This window comes from Acomys minous (assembly GCF_964271855.1).
Source record: "Acomys minous genome assembly, chromosome: 10".
NCBI lineage: Eukaryota > Metazoa > Chordata > Mammalia > Rodentia > Muridae > Acomys > Acomys minous.
In genome coordinates, this window is record NC_140491.1 from 49279962 (window position 1) to 49304804 (window position 24843).

At 49.7% G+C, this 24843-nt stretch overlaps 1 protein-coding gene across 2 annotated transcripts; it reads right to left on the reverse strand.

Moving 5' to 3' along the window:
* Window positions 1-2324: 2324 nt before the first annotated feature.
* On the reverse strand, window positions 2325-18195 carry PES1 (pescadillo ribosomal biogenesis factor 1). 2 transcript variants are annotated; one of them, XM_084798073.1, is made up of 15 exons: window positions 18065-18195; window positions 14318-14397; window positions 13280-13433; window positions 11947-12056; window positions 9357-9528; window positions 9186-9275; window positions 5913-6029; window positions 5743-5817; window positions 5482-5568; window positions 5195-5325; window positions 4719-4844; window positions 4424-4608; window positions 3850-4022; window positions 3597-3758; window positions 2325-2719 (listed from the first exon to the last, which is right to left on the reverse strand). In XM_084798073.1, the coding sequence occupies exons 1-15, from the start codon at window positions 18086-18088 to the stop codon at window positions 2636-2638; spliced, it is 1770 nt and encodes a 589-aa protein (XP_084654199.1). In that variant the 5' UTR covers window positions 18089-18195; the 3' UTR covers window positions 2325-2635. The 2 variants fall into 2 exon arrangements, with proteins under 2 accessions (XP_084654199.1, XP_084654200.1); XM_084798074.1 differs by lacking the exon at window positions 18065-18195 and adding an exon at window positions 17828-17850.
* Between the last annotated feature and the right edge of the window lie 6648 nt (window positions 18196-24843).

Genomic DNA, 24843 nt, shown 5'->3' on the forward strand with positions numbered 1-24843 from the left:
TCTTGCCCCCCTCCCTTCAGGTGAGGTGCAGCCACTGTGGCACATGGAAAGCCAGTACAAAACAGGCAGACCAGGCTATCAGGCCCTTAGATTCAGGGAAGGCAGAGCCCAGCACACCCTGTTTAGCGCATCACAGCCTCTGGGGAGTGGCTTTGGGAAGTGTCCTGAAAAGGCCTGACGGCCCTGTCACGATGCATGGACAGTTGCAGGAAAGGGCTATCAGTAGAGGCAGTTTGAACAAAGCAGGAAGGTGGAACCCTGTAAGTCAGGTCCACAGAGCTCACAAGCTGAGAGAGCAGCAGTGGCCATATCTGGGTGGAAAGCTAGGCTATACCTGCCCCTAGGCCTCAGCCCTTACTTGTGTTAGTCATCAGAGAGGATGGACCTTCAGGTGAGACCCAGCTTTAAGGCATTTGCTCAATTAATGATCAGTGGGGGACAGCCCAGGCCACAGTGGGTGGTGCCATCCCTGGGCTCGTGGCCTGGGTTCTATAAGAAAGCAGGCTGAGTAAGCCAGGGGAAGAAGCAAAGCAGTAAGCAGCAGCCTTCCAAGGTCTGTTTCAGCTCTGGCCCCAGGATCCTGCCCTGGCTTTCTTCAATACTGAACAACAATATGGAAGTGCAAGGCAATTAAATCCTTTTCTCAGCTTGCTTTTTGGTCATGGTGTTTCATGCATTTGATCGCAGCAACAGAAAAGCTAAGACCAAGTTGGCGCTAGGACTGGGGTATTGCCTCCTCATGTTTTGGGGAGGATTGTGGAAGGACTCTGGAACTTTGGACTAGAAAAGAGACCTTGGTGGTTAGTTCCTGAAGAGCTTAAAAGATAATGTTGAGAGCAGTCAGAAGATGGAGGCCCGGTTTGTGAAGTTTTAGAGAAAAATGTAAAGACTCTGTTATCAGGGTTATTTGCTATTTTGACTTGAGATTCTGCTGTTCTGGTCAGCTAGGGCTGAAGAGTCAGCCATGACTAACAAGAGACCAGAACCATTGAAGAGAAACCTCTGTGTTAGTAGGACGGTTGATGCTGGTTAACTGAGCTAAGAAATTAGTGGCGGTTAGAGAGACCAGAGCCTGGTGGTGATTGTGCACGCCTTTAATCCCAGCACCAGGAGGCAGAGGCAGGCGGATCTCTGTGAGTTTGAGGCCAGCCTGGTCTACAGAGAGTTCTAGGGCATCTACGGCTACACAGAGACCCTGTTTCAAAAACAAAACAAGCATCACTGAAGTGAAATCTTGTGGGAAGTTGTTTCCTGAGAGCACAAAGAAGCTATGTTCCAGAGGCCATGGACTTGGTGATGTGCAAGTCTTGGGTAGCTTTGAAGACGAAGACATGGAGAAGAGCTGAGGCACAACACTGAGAGGCCAGGAGGGGCCTTTGGTGAAGGTACAGCCTCTGTGGCAGTTGAAGGCCCAGGACTGAAGGGGTCATGCAACACTGAGGCTTGGGACCAGTAGAGCCTGGCAGGCTACTGGCCAAAGTGCAGCCTACTTGCCGCAAGGAACCCCAGCAGTTTTGGAAAAGCCAGCACAATGGGATCCCACCAAGAACGGCAGCGCAGCAGCGCAGTGAAGCTGGCTGGCGCCTACAAGCTGTGTGTGCTGCAGAGGGCAGAGTGGAGAAATGCCGGACGCCCTTTGGAGGAGCCCAGAAGATGGTGAGTGGATCCCAGACACTGGATGGTTGGAATTTGGGTTTGCTTTGTGACTGACTATGCCTTGATTTCCCCTCTTGAACAAAGTATTTTACTGGAGCCTACAGTTGACTGAAGTTTTAAGTTTGGCTGTTTTAATGAGACTGAAATCTTAATGTGTCTGAATTTGTAAAAAACTACAGTGCCTTTATAGTAATTTGTTTTTTAAATGTGAGATCTTGGGGATGAGTAAGAAAGGGTTGTGGCTTAATATGATGTTTGAGTGTAAGGTTGACCAGTGTGTGTGTGTCCAGTTGCACTGGCTGGGTTTTGTGTCAACTTGACACAAGCTAGTCATCAAAGGAGCCTCAGTTGAGGAAATGCCTCCATGAGATCCAGCTATAAGGCACTGTCTCAATTAGCGATTGATTTGGGAGGGCCCAGCTTCAAAGAATGAGAAGCCTAAAAGATTTTTAAAATTGGCATTGTGGGAAGATTCCAGAACTTCAAACCCTAACTTGAGGAAGCAGGTTCAGAGTAGAGCCTGAGGTGAAACAAGAACCAGGCCAGGGCAAGCGTGAAGCCTATGTCCTTCTTAGCCTCCCTGGACCCAAGAGTTCTAGTGTGCCTGGGCCCCTCTGGGTCTGTCCAGGTGACTGTCTCCAACCCCAGGGAGCCTTCTGAACACAGAATCCAATTGGCTGCGGAAGTCCAGCCATTTAATAGCAGAAGCTCCCCACCCTTTTCTCCCTGACAGCGTCCTGAGCACAGCATGGGCACAAGCTATCAGGAGGCCGTGGAAAGCCATGGAAAATGAGGATGTCAGACGGCTCCTGGGGTGATGGCTGGGTTGAGTGGAGGCCTCTTTGCCCAGACACCAGCATGAACCCCACGGGAAGCTAGGACTAGCCACACACCACCAAAAGTATGAGGGTGCTGGCTGGTGTCTTATTTCCCTAGCTTGCTTCTGCATGTCCAAATCTCAGTGAGGGATGACTGGAGCTCACACAGGCCTTGTCCTCTTGGCCTTTTTCTCAGACCTCACAGCATCATCATGGGCTTTCCTTTTCTCTGCGAGCTTGTTGGCCTGTAAGAAAGAAGGAAAAACTCAGGCCGGGGGTGGGGGAGGGGCGAGTAGGGAGGGATCTCTTCCTTTACTGGGGCAGTAAAGTTCTGCTTTACTAGCAGAACTTCTAGAAAAGCTAACAAATTAACAAAGACAGATCCCAACTCAAATCTCAGGGTAAGTGAGCAGAGCCCCGATACTGCCTATACAGCTCATTATGTTGTGGTCCACAAATCTCCAGCTTGGAGAATCTAGGCCCACTCTTCCACCAGCTTCCCTGAGGGCAGATGAGTTATCACTCAAACCTTTCCCGGGAGCTGGCAGAGAGGGCACAAAGGAGGAGACTCCTTCCTGGGCCATAAGATATGCTCCTAAGAACATTCAGAGGTTGGCAAGGAGTTGCTCTGTTTCCTGAACTTGACACCAGCAGGGAACAGGTCACAGTACAAGGGCATGGAAAGACAGCACGTTAGTGTCACTTAACAGGGATCTGGTGGTGTCCCCTCCAAAGCACTTGCCAGCCACTGGAGGTCTCAGTGCACATCTGCTTTTGGATTTCCCTTTTTTCTACAGTTCTGTGATCAAATCCAGGGACTTGTGAATGCTAGGCAAGTGCTCTACCACCAAGCGAACCCCCAGCCAACATGCTGGATAAGCACACGTGGTCTTTGGGAAAGATGCCCTCAGTCCACTCGGACAGCTCCATCCTCAGGACAGCCATGGTGCTTAGTAGAGGGAACTGCCCAGCCTGAGCGAGGCCTGCCTTGCTTTCTAGTCCCAGCTGCATAAAGCTCAATCGACAGAACCCTGAAGGAAGAGGCCTGGCCGGTGGGCCGAGGCAGGTCAGAGAAAACAACCCACAGTGCTGCGCTCTCCTCAGCAGGGGGCAGGAAGTTACCTCTCGGATTTTGCGCCGCTTGCCAAACATGATCTTTTGGTACAGGTACTTCTCTCGCTTTTTCATCATCATGATGGCCAGGCGCTTGGCCTCGCTCTCCTCCTCCTGGGCCAGCCGCTGCTTGTCTTCCAGCTTCACAGTGCCGGCCACGACCTGGGGCTTCTGGGGAAACAACGCAGCTGCATGTGCATGTGGACTTGGCATCTGGGCTATGCGGCTGCTTCCTAGACACGGCTGTCTACTGCTTCCCTACCTTTCCTTCCAGCCTTCGCTGCTCCAAGGATGACAGGTGCGCCTCCTCCTCCTCCTCTGAATCAGCTTCCACATCTTCCTCTTCCTGATTTTCCCTTGCAACATCACCATCACCTTCATTGTCATCGTCTTCATCCTCCTCATCCTCATCCTCCTCTTCCTCCTTCAGGTTTCCTATAGACAACACATGACTTCTGAAAGGCCCTAGCACTGACCTCTGACCCTGCTGCCTACCTGCAATCCAAAGGCAGCTCAAGGATTCCCCACCAACAGCCCCAACAGCTCCCACAACCCAGCTCAGCTGCCTTCAAAGAAAACTCGAAGGCCCTCTCTTGACCACCCTTGCTACCTGTGCAAATACTGGCAACGCTAGGTCACCCTGCTCAGCTACTCCAAACGTCAACCCCAGACTAACACTGCAAATGCGGAAAAGGCTGAAGGGCTTTCTGCTTCCGCTGCCGTCTTCTCTGGAGTCTGCTGAGTCTATAGCCCAGGGGACTGGCCAGCTTGGGCACAGGTGCCAAGGCCACCCAGAGGAGCCTGTCCATACTGCCACCCCTCCCTGCCCAGCTCACCTGGGTCTTCTCCCCGCTGCAAAGCCAGTAGCTTCAGCTTCTCAGGGGGAATGTAATCTCCTTCCTTCTCAGATACGAACGGCGAAAGGTGTGGGGGCAGCTGCACCCCAGGGAAGTACTCTGCCACAGGCAGGAGGAGCCGGGCATTCACACAGTCGAACACCCACTGGGGTTGCACATAGTACCTGGTGCAGAGTGGCCAGCACAGAAAGGTCACATGGGAACAAGCAGAGGTACCACTGAGTCACCAAGGCCCAGGACGCACCCTCTTCCCTAGAGGGCCTGAAGAGCCTACCTGCCAATGATGGGGGTTTGTTGCCCAGGCCGGTCAACGATCTGGTGGGTGATGCAGGAGTCTGTGACATCATAGGTGGCTCCGATGCACAAAGACTTGTCCCAGGATACATCCCCACCAAAACTCCTACAGGGACAGGAGAAGCCCATAAGCCGTGTAGGCATGAGCTGCCGGTCCTGGAAGCTGGTTCCCTGGACCTATAAAGCCACTCCTGTAGGAAGCGCCTTGAGTGCCCCAGAACCTCCTGTCTGGGATAACGCCTGCACGCCTGGTTCAGTAAGGACCTCAGCTAGCAAGAGAACAGCTGTCCCCTAGCTCAGTGGCCTGAAGGTGTCTGTCTGGTGTCTGGCCAAGCACCCTGCACACGGCTCCGTGAGAAGTGGGGGCACCCACACGATGTTACCAGCAGACTCCGTGCCAGGACGGAGATTGGACACTGTGCAGGCAGAGCTATGGGCTACCTAAAGGCCTCCCACCTGATGATGAAGGCCAACGCTTCACGGGGCACCTCGCGGTTCAGGAAGAACTTCAGGCTTTCGAAGAGTTTCTTGTGCTTTTCCTGTGCCTCCAGCTCTTTCCTGCGATCTTCCTCCTGCGCTGTCGTCTCCTGCAGAGAAGGGACCAAGCTTCACAGCACCAGGCCATCCAGCTCCACCAGAAGACAGGACTGGAGCTTCCTTCTAGACCTCAGCTTCCTAGGTGCTGGCCCTGTCTCCCATCCTGTCCCAACCTGTGCACTCCTGGAAGGCAGCGCATTACTCACCCCATTGGTAGGAAACTCATCGGCCTCCACCTCCTCTATAGTAGGCACCACCACTCGGGCCAGGCTGGCACTGAGGGCAGCCAGTTTCTGCAGGTGGAAAGCAGAGTCACAGGGTGGCCTGCCTATAGGCAGCAAACTGCATCTGGGTGTGGGGTGGGGAGCAAAAATAGCTGCAGGCTACATCTGGGTCTGGGCTGTAAGGGTAAGTTATGAGGCTGCCCTTTTGGAATGAAGGGCCAATGCCCCCGAAGGCCCTCTTACCTCCATGGAGCTCTCAGAGTCCAATGCGTATGTGTCCTCGCTGATCTTTGTCTCTGCTTGGACTTGACCTTCAATCTGGGAAGAGGGAAGAGGATACCTACAGCCCCTTGCCTCAGTGTGGGCACAGAAAGGCTAGGTCTAAGCTAGGTAAGAAGGTGCCAGAGCTCTACCTTGGGTGGGTAGTGAAGGTTGAGTGACTGGTAGAGGCGGAAGTTGACAAAACCCAGGAGAGTGGTATAGAACTCGGTGAAAGTAGCCATGACCCTGTAGTCCACATCTGTTGGATGCTGAAGGTATAAGGAGACAGACACATCTGCAGTGTTAGCACATGGTGGTGGTGGGTGGGGGGTAGGTGTTACGCCCACAAACCCACAGGCATCTTAAGCACAAGTAAGGCTCTGGGTACCATGTGGTAAAGGGAAGCCAAGACAGAGCCAAGGGGAGTTGGTCTACAGTGCTCCACTGCAGTCTGCCGTACCTCCTCCTGGCCCTGGCTCTCCCACTCCTCCCGCAGCTATCAGTGGGACAAAGACAGAGCACACACCTTCTCCCCTACCCATCCCAGAACGTGTTTAAGATCTGCTTCAGGGAACACTAGAAAGACAGCCTTCCCAGGGTCCAGAAGAGGAGACAGACATCGACTGACTAAGGTGTCTTGGAAAGCCAGGTGTGGCTTGTTATAGCAGGTGAACAGGACTTAGTCCATCCATAGCCTGGAGAGTCTCTGATGAAGCTCAGAGTTTAGCATTTCCATCTCTGACCCAGGCTAAGGGCGGGGACTAGGCTGATGCAGAGGTAGACCACCTTCCCAAGCAGCCACCTGGCAGGCAGAAGCGCACAGCTCACCTTTGCCCATAAGGAGCACATCTACAAACTGGACCCAAGTATCTCAACTCTGGAACGGTCCCACCCTCGGAGAGACCTCCCCAAGAGCCCCATCAAACCCTGCTATCTATCCACTGGGAGGCACACAGTACACAGGAAACATTTCTAAGAACTGTCAAACTGATAATGATCATAATACCCCTCGGCTTGGGACACCCACAACTTTGAGCTAGCTCTCCATCTTGCTATTAGGCAGCAGCCTATGCCACCAGGCTTTTCCTGGTAGGTATTTGAGCATAAACTCCATTTTCCATAGTATTGAGCAGGGCAAGGCACACCCTGCCCGCACCCCAAGCCCCACTGTTGTATGCCCAGCACTGGCTGCCCAGAGGAGGGGCACATGAGGGTCCTTGTTACAACCACCCTTTGCTGAGAGGAAGCAGTTGGCAGCAAGCTGGGAGGAAGGAGGCATGGGCAGCCTGTGCCCTTCCCCCAGGGCCAGCTGTGTGGAGGCTGACCCTCACAGGGCCCTATTCACCGCTCCAAAGACACACAAAGACCAGTCTGAGCATCATGGGGGTTCAACATCAGAGAGAAGGAAAGACAGAAGAGGCCAAAGAAGTAAGGCAGGACGGAGGAGGAGGGAGAAACGGGGGGGAAGAAGAGGAGCGTGTACCAAGGTTCCCCAAGGCCACTTCAAGGAACTGGAAAAGGGGCTGCTGAGCTCCAAGGCCACCTCTTGTCCCCACAGGTCCCACCACCAGTGTACAGCAGACAGGGCAGGTTCCAGCTTCAGATACCCTCTGCGGCCCGGGGAGCACAGGACTGTTCTCCATACAATAATGAATTAGCAAGAAAGGAGGCCATGAACAGCCCAGACAGACACCAGGGGGCAAGCCCGGCTGGGACTGATCCTGAGGGGTCAGAGGATGGATGGGGGCTAATAAGGTTTCCATGGAAAGCAAAACCAGAATCCTCTTAGCAGGGCCCTAGGAACAATCCCAAGGACGTAAAGAGAAGCTAATAAGAGGCAGTGCCATGTGCTAAGTGCCCCTCTTGTGCTCCTGTCCCTGGAGACAGGAGTGACACAATTTTGTTATGGTATGTCAACGGCAGAGCGGGAATTAAGGGCCCAGTGGGTCTGAGAAGGGCTGGGCTTCTTGGTCCAGGTGGTAGTGTACAAAATACTGGGCACACACGGCCTCTAGAGCTGTCCTCACTGCCCCCTCAACCACAAAGGCTGCTACCCACTCACTACCGGTTCTGTAGAAGAATGCTAATTCAGAACATAGCTGTTCCGGCAAGAGATCACATTTAAAGACCTTCTATGTCTGTGTGATCCGGCTGGAATACAAACACGCCTTTAATCCAGGAGACAGAGGCAAGCAGACCTGAGTTCATGGGCAGCCTAGTATGGAGCAAGTATCAGGTAAAGAAAAGCATAGGTCCAGGGCTGGTGATACATGCCTTTAATCCCAAACAAAGGTAAAGTTAGTTTGTAGAAGGAAACACTCATGTCTGAAAGCGTGACGAATCAGAGAAGATTTGACAGAACAAGATATGCCCGACTCTCAGGAAAAGAGAGTGGAAGGGGTAGCTACTTAAGAGGTAGTTTTACCAGGATAAAAATAGAGAGATAGGTTACAGAGAGAGAACTTAGGTGAAGATGGGAGAAACCAGAAGATTAGAACAGACTGCTGAGTTAGTTTGAGGCCAAGCAGAGCAATTCCAGGCCAAGAGAAAAGCCAGATTGAGTAAGTCAGCTGGGAGAAAAGTTTGAGCCAGAACAGCTGAGTTGAGCCAGCCAGCCCAGGGCTCAGAACAAGAAAGGGTGATTAAGTCTCAGAGGCTAAAACATTCTAGGCCTAGGTTAGATTGTAGGGAGGCCGGAAGCTTCCAGGACTAGGCCTAGGTTAGAGAAGGCAGTGAGCCTCACTGACAACAACTGAGTCAGAGCAAAATTCCTTTTCCACGGGTCCTTTCAAGACTTCTTTTTCTCCAGCCGTTAAGCCCAGCACTCAAGAGGCAGAAGCAGGTGGATCTTTGTGAGTTTGAAGCCAGCCTGGTCTACAAAGAGTCCAGGACAGGCAAGGCTATACAGAGAAACTCTGTCTCAAAAAACCAACCAACCAACCAAAGACTTCCTTTGAAGTCCTCACAGGAAGGCTGAGGGGGCAGAAAGGTGCAGGGACATAGCCAAGGTCATCTAGCACAGTGGTTCTCAACCCGGGGGACACCTAAGACCCCCTCATACCAGACAGTTACATAGTTTATAACAGTAGAGACATTACTTAAGCAGCAGCAATGAAGTGATGCTCTGGCTGGAGGTCAGCATATGAGGAGCTGTTAAAAGGGCCACACATTAGGAAGGTGCTGGAGTGGGACAAGCTTAGGTAGGGTTAGCCTATGGGTCTGAGTGTACAGACTACACTGAGAATTCTGCCATGATCGGTGTTATTGACTGACTGGGCTACAGAGACACTTCCCTACCCTGTGCCATGCCGTCCCTCAACAGCAGCCAACAATCAGGGGCCCAGCAAGGGCTCAACCCCAAAGACAGCACCCCACCCACACCTTTCCAGGATCCAGCACAAGGATGTCCCAATAGGCACACTTACATCATGGGAGAAAGCGTAGGGTGCAATCCACACGATGGGCTGGCCCTGCACCTCAGCCTGATAGTAAATGCCTTTGATGGACAGGAAGACCTGGGAGGGGTAGGGGATGACAGCATGAAAACCAAGGGGTAGCAGGGAGGTCCAGGGCTCCCCAAGAGAACTTCGGCTCACCTTGCGCAGGGCTCGGGCAGCAATGACATAGTGCAGGAACTCCACAGTGAGCCGGCGACACAGCTGAATGGTCTGCACATGGCACTTGCCAGTGCGTGGGAACGTGGAGAAGAGGAAGCACATTGACAGGGCATCGTCGAGATCGCGCAGAGCATCGACAAAGGTGGGGTAGCTGAGGGCAGTGAGGGCAGTGCTCCTGAGCCCGTTCTGTTGGACTCCAAGAGTCTCTAGCCACTTTACCTCAACCCAAAGGCCCTGACACCCGAGCCAGGCACTGCCACTGCTACTTCCTGACATGCTGGGGCAACAATTTCCTCACAGCTGGCCATGCACCTGCAAACAATCCTGTAGCCACCAATGAACTGTGATAACCTCAAGACAGCACAAGAACCCTGGCCACTGGTCACCTTTTGTGAGTGAGAGGCTACCAAGTTGGCTACAGGTCACCTGAGTGGGTCTTGTATTCCTATTTCTCACCATGCAGACCACGTAAGTGACAGAACCAATGTAAGGTACTAGCACTGGGACCATGTCCAGTTAGAGCCTATTTCCAGGAATGCCATGGTAAATGAAGAAGCAGACAAAGTGTCACTTGGGCAAGAGTCACCACTGCTTTGATTGCTTCTAGACAGAGAAACAGAAGTGTGGGACATAGAGAAGGACACTGAATCCCAAGTGGTGATGTCTGGACCTTGTCCTGTTCTGAGCTGTGACCTACCTGGGTCCCTAGGTCTCATCCAGTTCAGGTTTTATCTAGAAAATCACACTGCTGGACAAAATTGCTGACTTAAAATAGGGTGTCTTTAACCAGATTTGGTGCACACATCTGTAGTCCTGGAAACTTGGCAGACTGAGGCAGGAGTGTCATTGAGTTCCAGGCTAGCTTAGGCTACAGAGTAAGACCTTATTTCAGAATCAAATCAAAATCAACTAAACCAAGCCACCCATCCACCCAGCTCTTGTGGCTCTAAACTCTGAGTATAGCTGACCATACAGGACCTTAGTTTCCCACCTCAAGCCAGGAAGCCCTAGAGCCGCTGGCAACTCAAGCACACTCTAGGAAGCTTAGGTTGAAGAAAAGGGTCTGCCAGGTGTGGTACTGCACACCTTTAATCCCAGCATTTAGGAGGCAAAGGCAGACGGATCTCTGGGAGTTGGAGGCCAGCTTGGTTTACATAGTGAATTCCAGGCCAGAGCTAATAATGAGACCCTGTCTCAAAAAAGAAGGGCCAGGTGGAGATGGTGTATGCCTTCAATCCCAGCCCTTGGGAGGCAGGGACAGGCAGGTTAGTATGAGGCCAGCCTGGTTTACAGAGCAAGTTCCAGGATAGCCAGGGCTAAAAAAATAAAAGAATAAAAAAACTGTCTCAAAATAAAAAATAAAAAAAATTTTAAAAAACGATGATGATGATGTTGGTCTGCCACGTCATAAAAGGGCTCTGAGGGGCACATGGATCAGGCCCCAGGCCCCAAGTAGCTCTGCTTACTGCAACTGAGTTGAGTGGTCTGCCAGGTCTTTAAAGCCAGGCTAAAGTGAAGGGAAGGCCAAGCAGGGAGCTGGCGGGTGAGGGAGAGCTGTCTAGGTTTCTGAGACAGAGGTAGGAACCTCCCTCGACTTCCTTGGTGCCTCCATTTCCTAGGTTTCTACTTTGTAGACAAAGTAACACCCCAGACTCTCTGTAGGACAAGCACACACTTCTTCTGGACTACCTGGTTTCCCCTACACTTCGCTTCTGGCTGAGGAGACCAGATGCTTTTTGCTTTGTGGGTGAGCCCAGGTGTTTGCTCCCCTACCCTCATCGCTTCAACACAATAGCCGTGTCACAGGCAGGACAAGAGCTACCAAAATGTCTGTTAGTGACGTGTCCTCGCTCAGAGTAGTCCTTGTCCTCTGGCCATCCAGTTCATGATACCACTGTTATCTCCCAGGTCAGGACTCTTGCATATCCCTGGGACCACGTGTGCTGCCTAGACCACCATCCCACAGACTAGAGGTACTAGCCTCGGAGCTCAGCTCCAGGCCAAAGAGTTGTGTTGTGGGAACTATTGTGACACTGAAGATTTAGCGGCAACACTGGCTTCTAGCCAGTAGATACCAAACACATACTATCCAAATTGTGGGAGCTACAAGGGTCTTCAGGCATTTGCCAAATCCCCCTGAAGAGGCACGGATCGCTGGCTAGCTAGTGACAGGGAGGGACTTCTGAGAAGGCTGAGTGAGGACTAGTTACAACCAGAACTACCTCACCATGCTAAGTCTGTAGTGTGAGAACCCAGGGCCCTGGCTCTCACACCACGGGACCTTTGAACTTGCTACAGTCTCTGCCTATAACATTCACTCCTGGCTGCCTCAAACAGGTCATTTTCCGGAGCTCTCTCCAGGTATGTAATCAATGCAGCCTTACCGTACACCCCAGTTCCTGCATGCTGCAACATATAATCACGACACTGGTTTGTGAGCTTGAGTTTTGGCCTAACGCTCTAAAAGGACATGCACTCTGTCAGTCAAGTGTGGTCTTGTCCCCTTTGTGTCCCCAGCTCTAGGACAACACTCAGCAGCAGTTGCAGCACTCTGAGGAGCAGGACTCACCGCTCCTTGACAATGTGGTCCAATTTGTAGCTGGGCTTATTATCCTTCAGGCGCTCCACGGCATTCCACTCGCTCTTCCCATAGGCTCTGCGGAGCTTCCGGACAAACACCTGGAAGAAGGGGCCGAGGCTGTGAGGATGCACGCACGGGTCTTCTCAGTGCCTTCTGAAGCTGGCATGGCTCTCTGCCCGTGCCATCAGGCCCCTCAGCCCAAGATTTGCCTAACAGCCAATTCCTTGGGGGCCCAGACCCATGATAATGGCCAGAGGTGGCAGTGCCGATGCCACACTGTCTACCTAGGAAGAGAAGCATAGCAGCCCAGTTCCGCACTGAAGCAGATCCGCGGCTAGAAGGGCCGGCTTTTACTGCAAACTCCTATCGGCACCACCCAGTCTAGCTCTTCACCTCTACAGACAACAAGCTACTCAGAAAACAAACAAACAAAAAGCAAACCCTACTGACATAAACTATTGAGGCCACATCTCCCAAACCAACAAATGCTTTTCCTCCCAAGAACTGTTCAAACCAGCCCCAGGGCTCCTCAGAAGCCTGAACAGTACTTGGGATTATTAACAGGAGGTCTTGGACACATTTCCCATTGCTTGCCCACTTCTAGCACTGTTTGATGTAGCTGCAAAACTCAGCCACAGCTGCTGCCCAGACTCTTGCTGACCACCAGGTGGCGCCCACTCCTTGTAGAACCCATTTCCTGTCAGAGGAGCCAGAGGCAGGAGTTTAAATTAGTCTACTTTCCACCCTCTGCCACTGGGAAGTAGGTTCCTGCTGTCCTGGTGGCACTGGAGCACTAATGTTTCCTTACGTATGGAACTGAAGCCTGGGTGCCTTGGCAGAATCTCACAAAGCTAGAACAGGAGGGCTGAGGAGCCCAGAAAGCACCAGAAAGCCTCTGAAACAGCACTATTTTTGCCCTGGGGGCAAAAAATAATAGTAATAATCTTTTTTGAAGGGGGCAGAATTGGTTAACAATTATATGCAGGTCCTGTGCAAAAGAGTTTTAGACAGGCAATCTCACTGAACCCTGGAGACATCTTTTGGGGTAGAATAACATCCTCTGTACAGGGCTGACCCTGAGTACAGATCAGCAACCTGTCCAAGTCAGTGAGTCACAAAGCTGCAAATACGTCGGGCGTGGTGGCATATGCATTTAGCCCCAGCACTCAAGGAGGCAGAGGCAGGTGGATCTCTGTGAATTTGAGGCCGGCCTGGTCTACAGAGTCCAGAACAGCCAAGGCTACACAGAGAAACCTTGTCTCAAAAAACAAAAACAACAACAATAACAACAACAAAAGACCCACTAGAATCCAGGCCTCACCTTGTACTCTCGGAACTTGTTGACGATGGGTTCATGGAGGAGGAATTTAATATCTTTGATGAGATAAAATGTTCTGGCTGCTGTGGAACCCTTGTTCACTTTCTTCTTATGCTTGGGCTCATGGGGGTAGATGCCCTTCAGGATGCACAGCCGCCTGGAAGATAAGCCGTCTGTTAAATCAACCGAGGAGCAAAGCCACAGCTGGGCCTGGAAACCAAGAGTCACCAAGAAGCATGGCGTTCTGTGCTGAGATCTCTCAGGCGGGTCTGTCTGATGGTCAAAGTTCCTAAGCACATAGTGCAAGCAGACAGGACACTGAAAGGCTGACAGGCACCCAGGTCAGGAACTAACACACTGAGAAGTCAACATTTCAGACATACAAAGGTAGAGGGAGAGCCAAGCAGAGTGATGCACACTTGTTCTCCAGGCACTCAGGAGGCTGAGGCAGGGGAGCAACAGTTTCAGGCCAGTCAGCGCTATGGGAGTTTGTCACAAACAGATAGACGGAGACAGCAAAAACAGGCTTGGGAAAAAAGCTCAGTGGCGAGCACTTGAGTAGCATGTGTGAGGCCTTTGGTTCAATGCTCACCCTGCAAAAGACATATAAAGAAAAACCTATGGAAAAAACAAAAAATTCTCTTCAAAACAAAAGCCTGTAACACACACACACACACACACACACACACACACACACACACACACACACACAGTGGAAGTGGGGGTGGTTGCAAGTCAAGATTAGCCTGATGGAAGGACCCACAGACTTGCAGACACCTGGAAGTCTTCCGTCAGAAGGCAGGAAGTAAAGAGCAAACACGCAGACAGCCCAGTGTGAAGAGCCAGAGCTCTGGTTTCTCCTCAGACCACACCTAGCAAGCACAGCTCACTAGCAAAGAAGCGAAGAAGAAGAATATTACAGGGCATAGGGCAGCTCAAGTAAGGCTGGGGGTGGCGGGGCTTGGTGCTTCCACTGCCCCTTTGTGTCACTCCCTTCGCCCCCACGCGACCCCTCCCCACCCTGCTCTTCTCCAACCTCACCTGAAATCAGGCAAGCTCAGCTGCAGCTTCTTCCGGGCTTTGTTTCGGGTGATGTAATTGGTGGCAGAGCCTCGTTCATACTTAGGGAGGAAAAAGCAAACAATTCTCTGTTAGTGATGACTGCAGTGAGTGGCATACAACTCTGGGAAAAGTGAGTTCCAGAGACAGCCAAGAGTCTGGGTGGGTGGCAGAGAGATTTCCAGGACGGAGATTGCTGTAGGGAGTCAGATAACCTGCCCACAGGAGCTCTGCACTGTCCTGTAGCTGCTGGCATAGAGGAGACATGCATCCACAGGCGCTGGGGTCTGAAGTACTTAGCACCAGCTCTACAGCCTGTCTGGTGTAGATAGTGATTCCACAATTTATTGCACTTAATCCACACAAGCCTGTGGGATAAGTGCCTTCAGAATGCCCACTTCACAGAAAAGAAATGAGCACAGTACAACAGTCCATTCAAGTCACACAGCTTAAAACCTGGGCTAGGGGCTGGAGAGATGGCTCAGCAGTTGGGAACACTGGCTGCTCTTCCAGAGATACTGAGTTCAATTCCCAGCAACCACATGGTGGCTCACAACCATCTATAATGTGATATGATGCCCTCTTCTGGCCTGCAGGTGTACATGCAGGCAGAGCACGGTATACATAATAATAAATAAATCTTTTTTTAAAAGGAAAGAAAATTCTTGTCCTACCCTCCCAGCCCCTTCATTCACTAGACAGCAACTATGTTTAAAGCAGTAAGCTAGCTGCTCTGAGGGTGAGGAAGACGGCAGGCTTGGTTCTAACCTGCCGCCAAGAAGCAAGCTGTCTTATTGGCCACCTGGATGGCTATGGTGTTAGGATGCTGCTTCTCATCACATCACTGCTAGAGAGACAGCATCCTATCCCAAACAGCCTGAGACTGTAACCACCTACGCCCAATCCAGACGAGGTCTTCCTCTGCAGTGAGACAGCAGGAGCCTCTTTGGAGGCTCCTGGCCCTACACCTTCAGATGTGAGAATATATCCCAGAGTATATATTCTGCAGAAGCCAGGAAAATAAAAGGGACCATTGAATGGTGGGGGTAGTGGGGGTGCGCAAGGGACAGAGAGGGGAATAACAGGGAACAAATGATCAGGTTGAGAAAAACAGGGAAAATGGAGATAAATACAGGAGCGAGGAGGGTAAAATAACAGTAAGGATGTCTGGAAAAGCCCAAAGGGACTATACTATTAACTATCTGTCTACAAACAAAACAAAATTTATAATGCAGATTAAGCCTGTACATAAACATACAGAGATCATGAAATTCTATCATCTGAGCTGACAATTCCCCCAAGAGTCAAAGACCATCTAACAAAAACTCTTAACACCAGGCCAGAGAAGCCTTTTTTTGAGTTGTTGAAAGAGACTTCCAAACATCACAGGTTATTGCTGTTGCCCTTGGTTACTCCCAGAGATGGAAGTCCCTATTGCGGAAAACACCATCTACATTAGATGCAGGGATCAGAAGCCATTGATCTAACTCTGACCCGAAATCCTCCTCCCTGAGGACCAGCTTTCATGGTACTAGAAGGAGCCATGCAAACTTCCAAAGGAGGGAAGCAACCAAGCAACCAACAGTCCTACCCACAACAGCAGCCGATGAGCCACAACAACAGGCAGCTTAACACAATAACCCGAAGGGTACAGTAGTGGTGTGGATACCTCAGCAGGAACCAACAGTTTTCCACCTGGACTTAAGATGTTTGCAACATAGGAAAATCATGTCTGGTACTAGAAACCTAGCCAACTACCCAGGGCTAGTAAAGTCACCAATCCTTAAAGAGAACCTACAACCACCACCTTACTAAACAGTATAACCAACCCCTAAGTACAATCCTAAATAGTTGTCCTTATACCCACAGATAAGTGTAATCCTCACCTCTCGTTAAAGAAACTTCTTTGCAACAGACAGAGACCATTACAGAAAACCACAACGAATCAAAATGCGGAGTTGTGGGGCCCAATCCCAATGGACACATTTAGAACACTCCCACACCTACAGCGCAGGGATCACAGTGGAAGAAGGAATGGGAAAAAGTTAAGAGTAGAGGATCAAGGAGTTTGTTGAGATTGTGTCTCCTAGGAATGTCAGAAGCTACATCCATCAAGTCTCACCAACACAACTGCCCTAACACTGAACAGGGACAACAACAGACTTGCTAATGTGGATGGGAGGAAGCCCAAGGGATGGGAACCCCACACAAAGAGCTACAGGCAACTAAAGAACGCTGTGAGGAGAAGAGCTAGTACTCCCCAGGAAGACTATACCAGGTGGCTATACCACATGGTCAGCCCTGAAAACATATATATGTATAGAAACATATATATAATGTTATACAGACTGAGCAGGTTTTTTTTTTGGGGGGGGGGGTTCGAGACAGGGTTTTTTCTGTGTAGCCTTGGCTATCCTCAAACTCACAGCAATCCATCTGCTTCTGCCTCCCTGAGCACTGGGATTAAAGGCGTGCACCACCACACCTGGCTCTGGTTATGTTTACATATTTAGGAACATGTATGTACAACCATATACTTATAGGTAGTAACAACAAATAATTTTTAAAAAGAGGCCATGAATTTGAAAGAGAGCAAATGGGAATATACAGGAAGGCTTGGCAGGAAAGTAAAGGGAGAAATAATTAATTATAGCCTCAAAAAGTAATTAACAACAAAACAGACTGACTGGTATCAGAAACTTGCAAGCCAAAGACCTGAGCCCATCTTATCTTCCCCAGCCCCATCCCAAAGCCCCTTCAAGCCTACACTTTCTCCTTACAGAAGCAAGAATAACTCAGATCAAAGTCACTTTCTTTAGCTGTCTTCACGCAGAATACATCACAAGCCTTACATGACAGGGGGCCCCCAACCACACCTGGACGGCGCCTGCCTTATTTACTTATCACAGCCATGTTGATGCCTTTCCAAAGCCCCGCACACTGCCAGCCTTCCCTACCTACTGGCTTTGGCATTTAGTTTCCACTGCAGTTTTCCTTCTGAAGGAGAAAAGGAAAACAGCAAGCTTCCACATTAATTATGACTAAGCGGAGGAAACGGAAGATCGCACGGGAATAAGAAACTCAGTCTCTGGTCTGAGACAAGAGAGCCAAAAAGGTGCTGACTTCTGCTTTTGCCAACCTGCTCCCTCTTTCCCCTTTTCTGAAAGAGGTACGTCTGCTCTTCTCCCTCGAGAGGTGACCACCACCAACACCCAGTCGCACAGCAAGTTCTATCTGATAAAGATAAAACCGTCTTAACCAGGAACCTCCAAATTGCAGCTTCTGTCAAAGCTACAAGGAGGAAAAGCATCCTAAGATACTCGTAAGATTGTGACAATGTCTAACCCTACATAAACCACGAGCTACTTCTGTAGGAGCCCGGGCTCCTTTAAGCTACGGATGGAGGCTAAAGCTGCACGCAGATTTAAGTCTCTCCGTTATCTGAGTGCCGAGAGTTCTGGCTGGGGGAGCTCGAGGTCCACCCCCACCCACCAACACTTCATGGTCTTCGTGATGAACTCCGCGTCCCGCTGAACACTCTCTAATTGTTGTTTGGGGGCTCTGCCCGTCTTCACAATTCCTTCCACAGAAAGCACGTCACAGTTCTCCCCCGGCTTCCAGGGGCTCCCTGCCGTAGTCCCGCTCCGGCGGCCGTCTCCAGACCTCTAGAACCCAAAGGCCAGGGAAAGTGACAAGCGCGAAGTCCCACCACTTCAGTAACCCACTCACCTTCTTCTTTTCCAGGCCTCCCATCACTCCTCGTTGAGAAACCCCTGAAAACTGCGCGGAAAGGCAGAGCCACTTCCTCTCGCACGTGCCCTGCCTAGGACCCTGAAGGACCCCACCTGCCAGCTTAGGGCTGTCCGAAAATATGCCTGTGCAAATGCAGAGAAAGTTGGCCTTTTGACGACCTCGTTATTTACGACCAAACTCTCTAAAGCCAAGTCATTGTGGTCATTCTTTCAATACTTTTATTGTTCGCCAATGTTTTGTAGATAAGCTTTAAACCAGCGTGGACATTTAGGCAGTTTTATAACCACCCTAAAGACTGTTGTTTGACAACGTTAAGCCCCATTGCATTTCGGGATAGAGCACGGATGAAGGCTGGAGACTGCCCGGTGCCTTCTGGGATGGGGGGGGGGTGGAGGGGAGGGTGACAGCAACTTTCTTTCATCTTAGGCTAAGTCGGATTGTCGTGGCAACGGTTGCTAGGCATTGTAAAACCTAGCTGGACCAGGCTTTTCCATGTTGGCCTTAGATTCGGCTGCTCCTAGTTCGTTTGCTAGTGTTAGGATAAAATAGAGCTAAGGCCTGCCTTTTACCTCACAGGGGTAGAGAGATCTGAACAACCGCTTAAATTTGGAAATGAGTTGAGGTGAATCTCTATAGGAGTTTGAGGTCACTTGGGTCTACATTGTGAGTTCCAAGACAGCCAGGGCTACATAGCAAGACCTTGTCTAAATAATAAAATGAAATAATAAATAAAATAAAATAAATAAAAATAAATAGAGCCGGGTGGTGGTGGTGGCGCACGCCTTTAATCCTAGCACTCGGGAGGCAGAGGCAGGCAGATTGCTGTGAGTTCGAGGCCAGCCTGGTCTACAAAGTGAGTTCAGGACAACCAAGGCTAACAGAGAGACCATGTCTCGGGGGAAAAATAGATTTATTTATTATGTATACAGTGCTCTGTTGGCATGTACACCTGCACACCAGAAGAGGGCAATAGATGGTCGTAAGCCACCATATGTGGTTGTTGGAAATTGAACTCAGGACCTCTGGAAGAACAGTCAAGTGCTCTTAACCTCTGAGCCATCTCTCCAGCTGTTTCTCACAGCTGTCTTCCTAGCATCAGCCATTTCTGTAGGAAGCAATGGTCCCATCCCTTTCCATGCCCAGGGTTTCTGTTAGGTAGCCCTGGCTAGCCTAGAATTGGAGAACCTCCTGCCTCAGCCCCCCAAGTGCTGAGACGACAGGCATGAGCAACTATACCCAACTCCTTATTTCTCCCTCTTTTGTATTTGTTATTATTAATTATTACTATTATTGTTTTGTTTTATTTTGTTTTGTTGAGACAGGGTCTCTCTGTCTAACAGCCCTGGCTATCTTGGAACTCACTCTGTAAACCAGGCTGGCCTCGAACTCATAGAGATCTGCCTGCCTCTGCCTCCCAAGTGCTGGGATTAAAGACGTGTGCCACCATGCCAGGCCCTCTCTCTTTTTAAAATTTAAGTTCGAATTTTATGTCTATGCACCACTTGCATGTCTAGTGGCCTCAGAGGCCAGAAGAGATCATTGGGTCCCCTGAGACTGGAGTAGTAGACAGTTGTGAACTGTCAATGTGGGTGATGGGAATTGAACTCGGGTCCTCTTGAAACACACCCAGAGCTCTTAACCACTGGCCACAAGATCTCCTGGTTTCTTTCTTTGGTTTTTTTTTTTTTTCCGAGACAGGGCTTCTCTGTGTGGCCATGGTTGTTCTGGAACTCACAACGGTGCACCTGCCTCTGCCTCCCGAGTGCTGGGATTAAAGGTGGGCGCCACCACACACTGCCGCTCCTGGTTTTTTATTGAGGGCTGAAATTATAAATCAAGACCCGAGTATCAGGGGTTCTTGTCAATACATACAAGTTCTTCCTTTTGGGCCCTCTCAGCTGACAAAATGAGGAAGTACAGGCAGGCCTTTTGTTCTGTTACACACACACATGTCTTCGTCTCTTTTCTGTAGGTCTTCTGACTCAGTGTAACCAAGATAAGCTCCATAGATGTGCTAACCAAGCCTAGACAATCCTTCATTGAGATGCCCTTCCCTCACGATTCTAGATTGTATCAAACTGGGAATTAAAACTAATCACCACAGTATTTTAAAGTGATGTGGGGCTGGAGAGATGGCTCAGTGGTTAAGAGTGCCACCTGCTCTTCCAGAGGTCCTGAGTTCAATTCCCAGCAACCACATGGTGGCTCACAACCACCTATAATGTAATATGATACCTTCTTCTGCAGATAAAGCACTCATATGCAATAAATTAAATAAATCTTTTTTTTTTAAAAAGTGATGTGTACCGGGCTGGAGAGATGGCTCAGCGGTTAAGAGCACCATCTGCTCTTCCAGATGACCAGAGATCAATTCTCAGCAACCACAAGGTGGCTCATAACCATCTATAATGTGATCTAATGCCCTCTTCTGGTGTGCAGGCATGCATGCAGGCAAAGCACTATATACATAATAAATAAATCCTTTTTTAAAAAGTGATGTGTACCGCGCTCTATAATAGTTTCACATGAGTTCTCAATGACACCTCTAACCATAACCTGTTACTTAGGCAAATTAGTCTCCTCCCCGTGTTTATTTATAAAAGTCTAACAGTGAGAAACCAGGATGCCCTTCTTTGCCATACTTACTTAGTTGCCTGATTCCAATGTATATACCTATCCACATTAACCCTTTGGGGCCAGGTAGCACACACCTGTGATCCCAGCATAAGGAAGATGAAGGAAGAAGGCTCAGAAATCCAGAGTCATCCTAAGGAGATACATAGCAAGTTCGGAGGTGAGCCTGAGCTGTGCAAGAATCTGTCTCAAAAAACCAAGCCAGGGCCCGGAGAGATGGCTCAACAGCGTGAGCACTTGCAGCCAGAATGCAGTTTCTGAAACCCATATTGGGTGGCTTAAGACCACAACTTACAACTCTAGCTCAGGGATCTGGCACCCCTCACCTTTCAGAGGCGTCTTAGTTAGGTTTCTGTTGTAAAACATAAACAGAGCAAAATAACTTGGGAGAGGAAACAGTTTAGCTCATCTAACAACTGTCAGGCCACACTTTATTACTGAGGGAAGCCATGGCAGGAACCTCGAGGCAGGAACCATGGAGGAGTGCTGTTCCCCCATGGACTGCTCAGCCTGTTTTCTAATACTACCTAGGAGCATCGGCCTAGGGACAGTAACACCCACAGTGGGCTAAGTCCTCCCACAGCAATCATCAATCAAAAAATAATAAAAAATGCTGGACAGATTTTCCCACAAGTCAATCTGGTAAGGGCGTTTTATGAATTGAGGTTCTCTCTTCCCAAATGACTCAGGCTTGTGTCAAGTTGGCAGGTGGCAGGACCTTTTAATTATATTGAATTGACAATATAGGCTGGGGCGTGGTGGTGCACGCCTGTAATCCCAGCCTCAGGGAGGCAGAGGCAGGCAGATCACTGCGAGTTCGAGGCCAGCCTGGTCTTCAGAGTGAGTCTAGGACAGCCAGGGCTACACAGAGAAACCCTGTCTCAAAAAAAAAAGTATGTATAACTATAGAAGCTACACATGAGTTCACAATGATACTTCTAACCCTAACCTGTATATCAGACAAGTGGCAGAAATATAGACATACATACACATAACAAAGAGTAAAATAAACTCTAAAAATCTATACAGGACAAGGTGTGGTAGTATATCTATAATCTTAGCAACTTGGCAAGTACCAGGCTAGCCAGCGTCACATAACAAAACAAAACAAGCTAGGAGTGGTGATGCATAGCTGAAATTAAAGCCCTGAGTACAAGACATCAGGGCCATGTAGGACTCATCTCTCACACATCCCTGCCAGGTCCCTTTCCTTGGGCATCTCTGATCTTCCCATGTACTGTTCCCTCTGCCTAGAGATGTGGTCAAAACAAGCAAGATTTTTTTTTTTTTGGTATATGAGTACACAGTCTTCATGCACAGCAGAAGAGGGCATCAGATTTCATTATAGATGGTTGTGAGCCACCATGTGGTTGCTGGGAATTGAACTCAGAACCTCTGGAAGAAAAGCCAGTGTTCTTAACTGCTGAGCCAGGGTTAGTGTCAGCTTGGGTAGTGCATTCAAAGTTCCTCATGGGAGACACCAACCAGTGTCAAAGCCAGGTATAGGATGTCCTCCGGGACTCGTCAGCAGGAACCTAGCATGCCCACTCCAAGAATTCTGGCCAGCAGAGCCTCTTGAAGAGAGGAGGTGCAGGTAATTGCGAGCCAAGCCGTTCCATTCTCACCGCCCACTATTTCCCAATCACTACTGCTTACACTTACCATCTACTGCTCTAAGTCTTGTGCCACGTGTGCCACGGGCACTCTCTTTCTCGGTTCAGCTGCAGACAATAGAACCAGGGTGGACACTGTCTGTTCATTGTTCATACGCTTCCCTGAACTGTGGTAGTTGTGAAGAGCTGACACTGGCTGAGCTTGAAGCAGGTGTCAGGCCCCGGGCTGAGAAATTTACAACAATCCCTGGATCCCCCAGCAGAACCTGGAATTGATGAGTTGACAGAAGCGGAGGATAGCAGCCACCCTCACCCCTTCCTGCTATGAGAATAGCAGCAGGCTCCATCTCAGGAGAGCTGCTCCTGATACACAAGGTGGTGGCTGTCGTGTTTCGAAGACATGGTCCTAAGCGTGTCAAACGTTTTTACAATGAGAAGCTTTTTGCGGTGTACATGAATACAAATCATCCTCCTGTTGGACACCTCGAATGTGCACAGGCTTTGTCAAATAGATCCAAATAATGCTGAAAACCGCAAAGACATCTACAGGAAGGTGCTATGGCCCCAGTTTAGAAAGAAGCAGATGTAGGGAAGGAAGCTACAGTGTGTGTGTGTGTGTGTGTGTGTGTGTGTTAGACTCAGATCATCAGAGTCTAATCCTGGAAGCCCAATTGAGAGTCAGAGTCCAGAGTCGATGCAAAAGCAAAGGAATTTTATTGAGCCGACATGCAGGGGGTCCGCCAAGCTCCGAGGAGATGGAAGACCCTGTTCTGCAGGAGTTGGGGATTAATATACCATATACAGAAGCAGAACTTAGTGACAATGGCTAGTTAGAGAGTTCTAGGCTAACAATAGGGGGTCTAAGGTAGTAAATTCTGAGGAGGGTGAGATAGGGGCAGTAAATTCCGGGGGGCAGGGCTGAGATGGAAGCTAGTGGAGAATTTTTAGCTTGTTCTTCCGAGTTCGCTGTTACTTTGTTTGCTCTTGTTATTGGCCTGCAATTCTTAACTTGCTTTGCTCCGCTAATGCTATTGTTAGGATGGCTAAGTCCAAGCCACCTGGAATCTTGCATTTCATTAGCTAATAATGCCACTGCTGAGTTCAGGCCACCTGGAATCTTACATGTGTATGCACGCATGCAAGAGTGCATGCTTGGAAGTGCTGTGATATGTTGTCAAATTGACATGTACATCTTAAATTTGGTAAAGGTGGATTCTGAGATTGAGGAGGGCTCTCCTGTCCCACAGTCCAGCATATTCATGTCAAATGTCTTCCAAGACCCTTGTCTGGGGACAGGATGCCCCTTGCTTTATAATGAGGGAAGGGAAGCCCAAGAGTGAAAATTACTGGGGCTGGAGAGATGGCTCAGAGGTTAAGGGCACTGACTGTTCTTCCAGAGGTCTTGAGTTCAACTCCCAGGAACCACATGGTGGCTAACAACCATCCATAATGTGGTCTGATGCCTTCTTCTCGCCTGCAAATGTACATGCAGGCAGAGCACTGTATACATAATAATAAATAAATAAACAAATCTTTTTTAAAAAAAAAGAGTGAAAATCACCACACCTTGAGAGCAGAAGGTAAACTGTTCCCAAGAGAAATTACTATTGTTTAATCCCATAATATTAAAAAGCATATACCAAGAACATGGAGGCAGAAGTTCACCCAAGGATAAAATATTCTGCACTGCCTGGAAATCTGGATCAGAAACTTGAGCACATCTACTCTTCAGTGTCCCAGTCATTTCTGCCGGGTGTTTGTAAGTGCCTGCTGTGATGTTTCTGTTCCACTGCTATGTGTGATTTCACACGGCCTCACTCTCTGCTGTCTCGGACACTCTCAGCCAGAGCTCCAGCTGGCTGCTTCTGTGGGACGGTGCCAGGGGACTTCTGCTACCCGTTTGTGAGCTCCTGATTTGATGATACCACTCCTTTGCTCTCTCAGCAATCCCTGTTGCCTGTTGTGTCTCTCTACCTGCTACTTGCTTTTACTTTCGCTTGCCTAATAAGCGCATCATTCAAAACCAAGAGCACAGCTACAACAGCCCGTGCTGTGGACTGTACAGCACAGCATTCACGTGGGAGTCAGAGGAGAACTTGTGGCGTCAGCTCTCTCCTCCTTCCTTGCTGAGGCAGAGTCTCTCTTGTTTTCAGCAGTACTGCAGAAGGAAGGCTGGCCAGCCTGGCAGCTTCAGGGGACTCTCCTGTCCCCACTTCCCGTCTCCTAGTAGGAGTGTGGATTGTAGGTACACAAACACACACATACACACACACACACACACACACACACACACACACACACACACGCAGCAGTCGCCTCTACCTGCTGAGCCATCTCACACCCCCACTCCCAGCCCTTGAACTTTTTTTTTTTCCTTTTGAGATGTGGCCTTGTTAAAATACCCAGACTAGTCTTGAACTTGCCACCCTCCTGCCTCAGTCCCTCAGATAGCTGGCTTTACTGACAATGTGCCTGTTTTCAAATAGAAAAACCTATCATGTGGGTGTC

Excerpts from the sequence above, each read along its gene's own strand:
- PES1 (XM_084798073.1), bottom strand. The coding sequence starts at position 18,088 with ATGGGAGGCCTGGAAAAGAAGAAG. Across the intron at positions 5,569-5,742 it reads ACTCTGAGAGCTCCATGGAG|AAACTGGCTGCCCTCAGTGC; the intron begins GTAAGAGGGCCT and ends TTCCACCTGCAG. Across the intron at positions 5,326-5,481 it reads ATGAGTTTCCTACCAATGGG|GAGACGACAGCGCAGGAGGA; the intron begins GTGAGTAATGCG and ends CCTTCTCTGCAG.